Source organism: Rousettus aegyptiacus, unplaced genomic scaffold, assembly GCF_014176215.1.
Source record: "Rousettus aegyptiacus isolate mRouAeg1 unplaced genomic scaffold, mRouAeg1.p scaffold_m13_p_11, whole genome shotgun sequence".
Classification (NCBI taxonomy): Eukaryota; Metazoa; Chordata; class Mammalia; order Chiroptera; family Pteropodidae; genus Rousettus; species Rousettus aegyptiacus.
Window position 1 is genome coordinate 16,433,605 of NW_023416286.1, and position 12,243 is coordinate 16,445,847.

At 46.9% G+C, this 12,243-nt stretch overlaps 1 protein-coding gene across 3 annotated transcripts in view; it reads left to right on the top strand.

Annotated features, from left to right (window-relative positions):
• Nucleotides 1-12,243, top strand: part of ATP7B (ATPase copper transporting beta) — a 79,286-nt gene that overhangs the window by 62,506 nt on the left and 4,537 nt on the right. For all 3 annotated transcript variants that reach the window (XM_016131381.2, XM_016131380.2, XM_016131379.2), the window contains 8 exons: nt 2,177-2,371; nt 4,244-4,426; nt 5,701-5,866; nt 7,103-7,246; nt 8,519-8,661; nt 10,097-10,300; nt 10,401-10,518; nt 11,770-11,872. In XM_016131381.2, coding sequence (XP_015986867.2) covers nt 2,177-2,371; nt 4,244-4,426; nt 5,701-5,866; nt 7,103-7,246; nt 8,519-8,661; nt 10,097-10,300; nt 10,401-10,518; nt 11,770-11,872 — 1,256 coding nt within the window. The remainder of the gene's footprint in view (nt 1-2,176; nt 2,372-4,243; nt 4,427-5,700; nt 5,867-7,102; nt 7,247-8,518; nt 8,662-10,096; nt 10,301-10,400; nt 10,519-11,769; nt 11,873-12,243) is intronic.

Here is a 12,243-nt window from a genome sequence, read left to right on the forward strand (position 1 = left end):
ATGTCTGGAGATAGTTTCATTTGTCAGGACTAAGGGGGCATGCTACTGGCATCCAGTGGGTAGAGACCAGGGATGCTGCTAAACATCTACAATGCACAGGATGGACCCCACAGCCAAGAATTATCTGGCCCTAAATGTTAATAGTGCTGAGATTGAGAAACCTTGGTATATACATAAAAAGCTAATGGTCCACTTAGAGTAGTAACTGATAACTGTCCAGTGAGAAGAACAATGTTTTACCTTATTTTTAAAAATATCTCATACCTAGCCCAGTGTAATGTATGTTTTACCTTAGAAGCATAGAATAAGAAACTGCATATATGGAATGAATACTTTTTTTTCTTTTAAAAAAAATGTCTACCCATAATTAAAAGTATATCATATATTCTCGGAGTACATGTCATCCACTAAGATGTCATTTTTCCCTCCAATTTCCTATCTTAAAATGAAAACTGTCCAAATTATATACTATCTGACATCTAAAGAGACCTTAGTGCTTTTAAGAATAATCTATGACTGTATTCCTAGAATTTGCCAGTGGCTATTATGGCACCTGACTGCCTAAAATTTCTGCTTTTGCTGGAGAGCAGCTCATTGGCTTGTGGCTGTGGGAACACTCAGTCCTAAACAAGTTGGAATATGTGGCTTTCTGCTATTCCCTGCCTTTCCATCTTACTCTGGCTTCTTCTGTTTTTATCTGCAATATCAGGGAGGCTGCTGGCAAATGAGGTACTGCATGTTCCTTTAAGATATTGTCATTGCCGTGCTACATAAACGTCTTTGTAGGGACAGGGTTCATGTTAACTTCCAGAAGTCCACCCAGTCCCATCAGAATACCAGGTGTTATTTTTATAAGAATTACTGGGTTTAAAAAAAAAAAAATCATCTTTATCTCTAAGAATTACATTATGTCTCAAACAACATGTCTCTCTACCTAAATCCAACTCTTTCTATGAAAATTAAATGACCCTTTAATAATATATCTTATTTTAGAATCCTGCCTTTCAAAATCAAAGAATAAACTGTAAATGGAAGCTCATGAGATTATGGTCTCTATCCTTGATTTAGAAAACATGCTTCTTTATTATAATTAAGTGAATATAGCATTTCCTGATTGTACTCCAGAGACATCAGCCATTTTGAAAAACAAATCAAGATAAGGCAAGACATCAGAATGCAAATAATAATGTCAATACGTGCCACCAGGTAGCTGGACAGGAAACTCATATTTTGTTTGTTTTGGATTTACAAAGAAAACAGTAGTGAAGAATAGAAGAAAATATAGATGGCTCCAAATCCCATTCCTAATAGTAACTGTTTTTCACACTTTGGTAAACATCTTTCCAGTGTTGTTGAAAGGCCGTGTATAGATCTAGGCTGATAATTCTGTACTAATTAAATCACAATGCATGCCATCTTGCACTTTTTTGGTTGTTGTTCAGCAATGCTACTGATATGTTTCCATGTCAATAACTATAGATAATACATTATCACTTCAACAATTGCAAATTATTCCATTATATACACCATATTCACAATTTAATTAACCAACCCCCTACTGGTTGTTCCTCGTTTTTTTGCCATTACAATAATGCACTGTGATAAATATCCTATGCTTGGCCCTGGTCATCTTTTCCCACTTTATGATTATCACCTTAGGGTAGATGCCTTGGAAATCGATAATTTTTTAAAGCTTTCATAATAATGAAAATGTAATAGTTACAATTTCTTAGACTTCTTAGATGCCTCTCCTATGCCAGGTGTTTTATAACATATATGTACATGTTTATATGTGTTTTTATATATATATATAATCTCACTTAATTCTTACAGCAACCTGTGAGATGGGTATTATTATTTCCACTTAGCATGTGAAGAAGCTGAGACACAGAGGTTAAGTTAGTGTCAGAGCCAGGATGTGAATCTCCATGGTCTCTGCTTTGTCCCCCATCAGGGATTTTGATAGGATTCTTGGATCGAGTTGGGACACCAGTACACAGAGCAGGAGAGTGAGCCATGTGATGTCACCAAAGCAGAGGGCAGCACAGCATGTTTCCTAAAGCCAGCTCCTCATGCTGTCTCAGGCCCCACTGCCTACACTGAAATGTCTCATGTGATTAGGATTCTGCGTGATTCCTCATTTCACTTTCCACCCGCCTCTCTTTCCTCTTTTCAGACCCCCAGCAAGCACCTCTCCCAGGCAGAGGTGATCATCCGGTTCGCCTTCCAGACGTCCATCACAGTGCTGTGCATCGCCTGCCCCTGCTCCCTGGGCCTGGCCACGCCCACGGCGGTCATGGTGGGCACCGGCGTGGCCGCCCAGAACGGCATCCTCATCAAGGGAGGCAAGCCCCTGGAGATGGCCCATAAGGTTGCTGTCCTTTGGGGTCTTGGCTGGGATGATTTTGTAGCTGTTTACTACATGATTTTTTTTTAACTTAGGTCTAGTGAAAATAGTACCCGTTTAAATTTCATATTAAGAGAAAAACCTGAAGGAAGCCTCAGGTAGCAGTGTTAAGTAAAACAGGAAGCCAGGACTACCAGAATGACGAAAAGTAGCAGCTAACAGTTATGGAATTAAATGCTTTATAAATATTAGTCGCTTTAATCTCATCAACAACTCTGAGGACCATTTTACAGATGAGGGAACTGCAGCAGGACCAGGCGAAGTAACTTGCCCAAAGGCCTGCAGTTAATAAACGACAGAGCCGGGGTTCCCACCCAGAGAAAAGTACCAGCTCTGCATCCATACGATGAGCAGAGAGAGGGTCCTGTGACCTTGGGGAGTGGAGTGGTGGGCAGCAGTGTTTGTGAAGAATCTTCCTTTGGCCCAGCATACCAGTCCCTAACCTTCCATTCTTCCACTGGTTTATTCAGTATTTGTTGAGCATTGACTGTGTGGGTCCTGTGCCTAACTTGGATTTGTGTGTCTCAAACTGGAGGTGAGAGGTGGTGCATGTGGTCAGGGAAGGAAACACAAAGCTCATTCTGAGACTCAGCAGTTGAACGAGAGTAAGCCAGACAGCAGAGGTTGAGAAGGATGTTCCGGCAGTGGGAGCAGCATGCGGAAAGGACCTGGAGTGCTATAGTGCCACATCATAGACTCAGGAGATCGGAGACTGTGAACTTTTCCCACCGGTGTATCCTCAGCCACTTGCTCAGTGCCTGGCACATTGAGAACACTAAACAGTTATTTGCAAAAGGGAGGGAGGGAGGGAGGGAGGGAGGAAGGAAGGAAGGAAGGAAGGAAGGAAGGAAGGAAGGAAGGAAGGAAGGAAGGAAGGAAGTCAGGAAGGAGGTCATTGAAATAGTTGGGAGATGAGAATGTTGAGGGAGGAAAGGAGGGAGATAGGAGCCTTGAAGAACCTTGGAGGTTAATTAAAGGATGCGGAACTTAACCTAAAGAATGACAGGGAGTTGTGGAGAGTCTGAAGCACCTGCTTGATGTGATTGGATCACTTGTTGGGAAAATCTGGCTGCATAGCGAAGGATGGACTAAGAAGAGGAAGAGCAGTTGATTGTGTTGAAGAGGCTAGCACTCAGCATCAGAAACAAAAAGCCGAACCTATTGTTTGCTAAATAAGGGATCACCATGCTTGTGGGACACAGTCCGAACATAGCAAGCAGCTGCCCTTGTGTGGGGTTTAGGGAAATGTGTGTCCAAGGATTAGTAGATTCTGGCCATGGAAACAGAGTGTGGCTGCTGCTCGGTGGCTGAGCCAGGCCCATGGGGACTGGTGCCATTGACCAAGTGGGCAGGTCTAAAACTTGGCTCCGGTGGTTACTTGTTATTATGGCCAAGGAACACTCCCTTCCTTCCTTGAACTTGGAGTGCAAGAGCTTTATTCTCAGTAGGCTTTTGTACTTATGCAAGCCAGAAAAAACTGTGGCTGGCTCAGCAGATAGCAGTGGACAGGGAGAAAGGCCAACTCCCTGGCTCCTGATCTGACCGCGGTAGTATATCGGGAGACAGTGGCGTCCCACCTCCTGGAGCATCGCAGTGAGCACTTCCAGCCCAGCCTGTTGAAGGTTAAGCCACAGTGTGGGTTTGTTTTTTTTTTGCCTGGGCAGAGAGGGAAACTGTTTTTGCAGGGAGAGTGGTCAAACTTTGGGACTGAGTGCGGGTGATTATGTCATGGAATATGGAGTGTTATCTGCTTGAGGAAAGTTCAGTGAAGTTCTGTCACAAGATTATGTGAATTCTGAAAGTATTTGTGGTCACTGAGATGTGGTTTTTTGGCAGATAAAGACTGTGATGTTTGACAAAACTGGCACCATTACCCATGGGGTCCCCAAAGTCATGCGGGTCCTCTTGCTTGTGGATGTGGCCACGCTGCCCCTCAGGAAGGTTCTTGCTGTGGTGGGGACTGCGGAGGCCAGCAGCGAGCACCCCTTAGGTGTGGCTGTCACCAAATACTGTAAAGAGGTATGTAGACCTGGGCATTGCTGGTCCCCTTGCTCCCCCTGCCACCTCTCCTCTCACCAGCTGGCCGGAAGCCTCCCAGCTCCTTCCTTCTCACAGGCCTTTCCTCTCAGCTGTCACTGGCACCTGAGTCAACTGCCTTCAAAGAGGCCTTGGCTTGCGTGGTCTGGAAAACCATTTAGCAGGCCCCCGGAGTGGGTGGAGACGTGGCTTGCAGTAGTTGGTTCCTTGTCACATTTCAGATCATCACAAAAGCAATTCAGCATTAACAGTCATTTACTGAGCATTTACTGAGCATCCGTGCTCCTGACAACAACTAGTAAGATGTGAACTCTGCCCTCTGGGAGCTGGCAGTTGAGTAGGGAAGACAGATGGTATATAAATTCAGTACATTATGAGTGCCTAGTGCAAAGGAATACAAAAATGAATGGGGCATTAGGGCGAGGGCGGGAGCAATCCACTCATTCAGGGACGCCTGAAATGCAGAGGAACCCACAGAAGTGAGCCGAAAGCCCAGTGCAATCTTGCTACAGTTCATGGGAAAGCATTCATCTTTTGATCTCTCCAGATGAAAGGTCCTGTTTAATTTCCTCTGTTTCCAGTCTGAATACAGTGACAACAGGATGTGCCAGAACATTGTCCAGAAAAAATTTAAATGGTCTGAGCAAGCACGATTATCAGAGAGTTGACAACTTTTCATGGACAGGGAACCTTCAGAAACCTCATTTCACGTATTTGCCTTTCGTGCAGGGTCGGACAGGCTGCCCTGTCACCTCCCCTGTTTCTAATGTTTCAGGAGGAATTCCGCTCACCCTCAGTATCCTTTTCATTTTGTTAACCAAATAGCTTCGCTTCTTTCTCCTGACGCCGCTCTTCCCCATTCTAGGGCCTGTAAATGGGCCGTTCTCTCTTGGTAGCCTCAGAATAGTTTTGTTACTACTTGCCTATTCCATCATTTTAATAAAAACATTTGCAACACAAAAATAATATCTTTCCTCTCTTTGGCACCTTCATACTATCCCTTTCCCCACCCCTTAATTTGAGGCGTTTGATGTGAAAGATCGTCTGGGTCAGAGAAGAGAAAAAGAACTGCTCGGTTAAGAGTTGATCTCTCCTCTCCCTGCAATTATGCTACTTCTCACCCTTCTTCTCCCTCTGAATTCCCAGTTAGTGCTGCTCTCGCTCTCGCCCTCTCCCCGCCTCTGGTCTTTGTCCTGCCTCCCTCTCAAACCCCCCTCACCTCTGTTTTCTAATCCCTCTTCCCACTCCCTTCACAGGAACTTGGAACGGAGGCCTTGGGATACTGCATGGACTTCCAGGCTGTTCCAGGCTGTGGAATCGGCTGTAAAGTCAGCAACGTGGAAGGCATCCTGGCCCACAGCGAGCACCTGAGCAAACGGGCCACTCACCTGAACGGGCTTGGCAGTGTTCCCATAGAAACAGGTATCCCTGGCCTTTGTCTCTGCCACTCGGCCTGCCAACCTGCCAGGGGTTGGGCCCAGCTGTTTAAGTGGCGGCAGGCCAAACCGCAGAGAGCACCGCGCCAGGCATGCCACCCGGTTCCCCTGCTGTGGAGAAGGCTCGCTCCCGGCTGGCACGCTGCGCACCTCCCTTCCCAGGAAAGCCTGTAGTTTCTCTGGAGTTCTTTGACACATCTGAATCTTGATGCTAATGGTAGATGAAAGTAGTATATTAATTAAATTCATAAAGTGTTGCTTATCTGCTCCACAATTTTGAGTCTCTTCTTTCTTATCCCAAGTTAACCTTGCTTCTTGTAAGCTACAAAGTAGACAGATGGTAATTCTACTTTGTTCTTCCTGAACGGGAAACCTCTCACGCGGTAGAACGCTGACGGGTGTTTCACATTTACAGACCTGGCAGCAGTCAGGGAAAGAGGGTGAAGATGGTCGGCCCAAGATAAGGGACATCGCTTGGTGTGGCGGCTGCTTTTGAATATTCTAAGGATAGCTTGGTGCAGCCGTCAGTGTAAGAGTGTGGGACCACCCTAACCCCTGACACCAGGAAAAACCTATCTAGTGTTTTTTCTTAAGTATGTTGCTAGTTGAATCCTGAGTTAGATTTTGTTGTTAGAAGCCATCTACCACCTTCTGGCAATTTACAGCCCAGGATGTCTTTCCATTTAGCGTACAGGGCCTGGCGTGTGCAGTGACACCTAAGTTAGTGGCACACACAGTTCGAAGCTGACAGGCGAACAGACTCGCCTGGCCTTTTTAGGAGCTGTAGCCTTAGAACATTCCATAGAGGTAGAATTATTTGCTGGTTCACTTTGAATTGTCTGTACCAAGCAGTGATGAATCTAGTCAATGCTTGGATTTGGAGCTAGAGAGAGAACCACCTGCTTCTGATCCCTGCAAGAGGCAGCGGCAGATCCCGAAGGTGAATAAGGACACCGCGCGGCATAGTGCCTGCTGCGTTCGTAGCATTTTCACACACAGCGTGTACCTTTTAACGCCCCATTTTAATTCATACCCACATGTTCTACACTTTAATTATACATTTTCCCCTGCTCCTTTAAGGATGGCATTTTGAGAGTGCTAGGTTATAATTTCTCAGAACAGTTAAGTAGATATTTTGCTGTTAAAAGGGTTCCATAGTTTTTAGTAATTTCTCACAGTGAAATTGGACTATTTGGGAATAACCACAGACTCTTTTGAACAGATGTGGATACGCAGACCTTCTCTGTGCTGATTGGAAACCGAGAATGGATGAGACGCAACGGCCTGGCCATTTCCAGTGACATCAGTGACGCGATGACCGCCCATGAGATGAAAGGCCAGACAGCCATCTTGGTGGCTATTGATGGTACCTCTCTACTCACGCCTTCCTTCTGCTTTCTCATAAATGAAGTTTCTTGGAGATGTCAGGCAAAAATAAACTTCTCCTTCCTTAAATAAATAAATAGATAGATAGATCTTCCTCTCTATTAATTTAGTTCCATTTCGTTAAAGATCGCCTTGCCATCTTTTTCGCTTCATTCTCGGTCCCGAGGCCAGGTCTTGCCCTGCACGGGTCTCCTCACTCTTAGAATTCCAAACTGTCTTCACCATCCTTGTTTGCTCCTCTCCCAGCTGGCAGTTTGGCGTCATCCTTCTCCTTCGTCACTGCAGAGAAAACGGTTCACTCTTCATGCAGCTGCACTGTGGCATGCCTTTAAATGATGGGGCCCCTGCAGCGTTTCTCGGTGCTTCCCAAGGTCGCATGTGTCTCCATACTCAGTTGTATCTTGGACTTCACGTCTCAGAGAGATTAGAATCTTACTTTGTTAATGTCGATTTCTGCTAATAGAAGTAACACTAAGTAAAAGTAAGGAATAATAATTTATGTTGCTGTATTTTGAATGTTCCAGCCAAATATTTCCTCTTTCTTCTTTTCTTATTTTTCCTCCTCTCACGACCAGGCCTTCTTCTAAATCCTTGTAAACCCACAGTCTCCTCAGCTCGTCAGGCCAGAATTGGCTCAACCAAAGAAGTGCCGCATTATACATCACTCACCCCTACTCTGCTCCCATTACGCCTCAGGTCTCGAAAACCTTTCTGCTTCAATATGTAAAAGATTCACACACACACACACACACACACACACATACACACATACACGCACGTGCGTGTGTGTGTATGCAAGTGTATTTTTGTAGGAGAAGAAGAAAAGGAAGGATTTTTTTTTTTTTTTTTGCCATTTGGACATTTATCACTTTCTAAGTAGCATTTGTTGTATTTGTGATATTTCTCATATTTTAATTGCTAACATGTATTGAGTTATAAGCCAGCCACTCTGCAAAGCACTAGATATGCCTTGCAAAAATTTAGAAAATCCCGAGAGCTGTAAAGAAAATTGAATCACCCATTATCCTACCCCTCAGAGAGCCAGTGTTGACATTTTCGTATGCATCTGTCAATATTAAATCTGTCGGTATTAAAAAAACGAAATCAAAACCATATTATGTTATATAATTGGGTGCTTTGTTTTTTGCGTTAACACGATAATGTGGAAACTATTCCCACTCTTGAAATCGGGCTTGCTCCTGGGGCCGCCCGGTATCCCGCCATCACGCACTTACTGGGGCGTTTCTGCCAGGGGTGCTCTGTGGGATGATCGCCATCGCAGACACCGTCAAGCAGGAGGCCGCCCTGGCTGTGCACACGCTGAAGAGCATGGGTGTGGACGTGGTTCTGATCACGGGGGACAACCGCAAGACAGCCAGAGCCATTGCTACCCAGGTATGGGCTGGGATCCAGGGCGGGCTGTCCTCCCCCTTTCCGATTAAAGCGATTTTAAGCTTGCAGAAGCAGTTTGAGAAAAAAAGTAAGTGCCAGAGCGTCCAGCACTCAGCTTGGCTTCTGTCCTTTCCTCTTTGCTGGGTACTTCTTCCACGTGCTCTGATCTGCTCAGCAAAGATTACATTCTCCGGGGCCTAGAAGCCCTAATTCATGCACAACCAGCTACAACCCTGGAAGAGCCATTCCATCATTTTCTATTCCCCAGTCTTTACAGTGGAAAAAAAGATTATGACTTGAGAGCTGATATAAACATCTTTGTCTCCACGTTGAAAGAATGCTTCGCCAGTTCAACTCTTCCCACTCGTGTGCACCAGATAAACGATGGGATCTTAGGCAGTTATCCAGCAGCTTTGGCTTCTGAGTCAGGGCCTCGAGGATAGCACTGCTGCCTGACCGACCACATGGGATGGCTCGAGTGCAGAATCCTGAAAATTGCATATACCCCCCACTCCCAAAAATGTGTGTAAAGCTGTATGCTTTTGACAAAGGAAGCAGCAGTACCTCTCTTTACTTAGCCTTCCTTGCTGATGATGAACTTGTGAAAATTTGTTCATTCATTCAGCAAGCATTTATTAAGCACCACCCATGTGATAGACAGGCTACCAAGAAGAGTGAAGAGGGCACCTGCCCTTGAGGAGCTCACAGTCCTGTGGGATGGTGGACTGATTACCAAGTCGAAGTTGAATGCTTGGTTCTTCAACAGAAGGGTGCATAGGACATGTGGGAGCTGCCAGCTTACCCTCTAGCCTGGCAGGGGCCGGGGCTGCCTTCCAAGGGGAGAGGATTTTGAGTCAGGAGTGGTCTGATGAAGAGGACGGGAGCAGGAAGGGCCTGCTGACCTTGCAGTCAGTACAGAACAAGCAGCATGAGCACCGCCTGGGGAGCACAAAGAAGCAGTGAGTTGGAGAATGCAGAGTTCAGTGTGGGCCCGCAGGGTCGGCGAGGCAGGGAGCTGGAGATGGGCGGAGACACCTGATCTAATGGGACCTTGGGAAGCAGATCACCGAGTTTAGATGTTTTCCTAAGGGAACTGGAGTCTGCTGGAGAACTTTAAGCAGGAAAGTAAAATGACCAAATGATTATCATTTTGGAAAGACACTGGGACAGCATGTGGAGAAGAGAGCTGGGAGGCCAGGATGTAGGCAGGGAGACCAGCGAGGACCCCAAATCATAGCGACGGGGGTGGGGAGTAAACTTGCCATGTGACCTGGAGCCTGTAGGGCTTGGCGGCTGACAGCAGTGACTGGACCTGGAAGCTGAGGTGGGGATGGGGCAGGATGCCTCTCAGGTTCCTGCTATGTTCCTGTCCTTTGCCGACACTGGGGATTGTCATGTTTTTATTTATTTTCTGACCGTTCTTCTCCTTTACTTTTAGGTCGGTATCAACAAAGTCTTTGCGGAGGTGCTGCCTTCTCATAAGGTGGCCAAGGTCCAGGAGCTCCAGAAGGAAGGGAAGAAAGTTGCCATGGTGGGAGACGGGATTAATGACTCCCCGGCCTTGGCCCGGGCCGACGTGGGCATCGCCATCGGGACGGGCACCGATGTCGCCATTGAGGCAGCTGACATTGTTCTCATCAGGGTGAGCTTGCTGTGTCTCCTCCTCCCCTTTGTCCAGGCAGTGGGAGTGGTAAGGGCCATGGGACACAGCTCCTGACTCACCAAGTGTTCCCCTACTACAGAACAACCTGCTTGACGTAGTCGCTGGCATTCACCTCTCCCAGAGGACAGTCTGGAGAATACGGCTCAACTTGGTGCTGGCGCTGATTTATAACATGGTTGGGATCCCCATCGCAGCAGGTAGGGCGGCCCTCGCCGCTCAGTTACCTTGACTCTGGCTGTCTGCCTGCCGGGCTCCTGCCGAACTTAGCAGTCCATCTTGCTCGCTGGCTGTGGCCAGAAGCATTTTAGAAAGAACTGATTTTATTATGTTTTCTGCTTGCTAAGTCTCTAACTGCAGAAACAACCCAAACCTTCATTCACTCTGGTCCTCTTTGAAAAGCTGGCCAAGATGCCTGACTCTTTATTTACTATGGCCCTATTTTCTGAACCATTTATTAAGACATATGGTCTGAAATATATATATATAATATATACAACATATATAATATATATAATATATATAACATATATATTATATATATACACACACACACACACACATATATATATTATTAGCGGTTAGGAGGCACCTGCTATGTGCTAGGCACAGCCATGATGTTTAGAACCTTATCTTGAAAATTCATCCTGCTGAAGACTTACCCCATCTTCATAGAAATGATCATGGAAAGAGATGGGTTTTTTCTGCTTTATAACTCCTCCCTTCCCCATCGAATATTGTGCTACCAGGTGGGGAAAGGTTCTAAACACTTTCCTGCATGGCTGAGACCTGAAGTTTTAAACACGCTCCCAGCTCAGTCTCCTGTTGTGCCTGAGTGGTCGATGTTCATTCGTGTGATGGATTAGCGTGTCCGCTTTGGCCTCCTGCACCAGGCAGCCCAGGCACGAGTACCTACGGCTCACAGAGCTGGCTCTGGAGCCGATTCCCTCCTTTGCTTGCACCTCAGCCACAGGCCTCTGTCCAGACGTGGGCTGAGTTTTCTGGCTCTGTTCTGGGGCCTGGCTCTCAATGCCCTTTAAAAGGGTGTTTTGAGCCCTTAGGGAAGACAAGTCATGTAGACAGTCCTGTGGCCACCAGCAGTGTTTGTTGTCTGAGCATTCACTCAGTCTCCATGGTGCCTCAGGACAGCTGGCTCCCTCCACCCTGCTGCTGCCCCTTGGGTTCCAGAGATTCCCTGCTCCCCCAGAGCTTCCTCTGACTCAGGTAATGCTGCTTGTGGACGGGCACAGGAAGGTGAGGGTGCATGGGACAACCCAGTCGCCTTGACAGCACCCCCACTGCCCGCCCCTGAAACAGCCTGCCTCAGCCTGTGAGCATGTGGTCCCACGCCAGGGGCTTCTGAGCCACCCTGAGGAGGAGGACTTCATGGTGGGAGTTCTCCTCGCTCTTCCCTCTGGGCTGCAGCGTGAGTGTTGTCCTCCCCTCGGCAGGAGTCTTCATGCCCTTTGGCATCGTGCTGCAGCCGTGGATGGGCTCGGCGGCCATGGCAGCCTCTTCCGTGTCTGTGGTTCTCTCATCACTGCAGCTGAAGTGGTAAGTTCCCGCATGGCAGGAGCGTACGCTACACATGGTATTACTACGCCCTTGGGCTCTGCATGCGCAAGCAGATTTGGGCCAGCCAGTGCCCTCCTGGGCTGGCAATGGGCGTGTGCTGTGCTCCGGTTCCTGATTCACCTAAAGCAAAGACCCCAGGGACCGTCCTGCATGGAGCCAAGTGTGTGTTCATATAAGGATTTATCAGCACCATGAGCAAAAAAATTATCACTTAACAGTCATCAGGTGCTGGGTCATTCTAGTTATTCTGCTCAAGGGCTACTTATGTAAATAGAGTCAGGCACCACTTAGCTACAGGGATATGTTCTGAGAAACGTGCTGTTTGGCGATTTTATCGCTGTACGACCGTC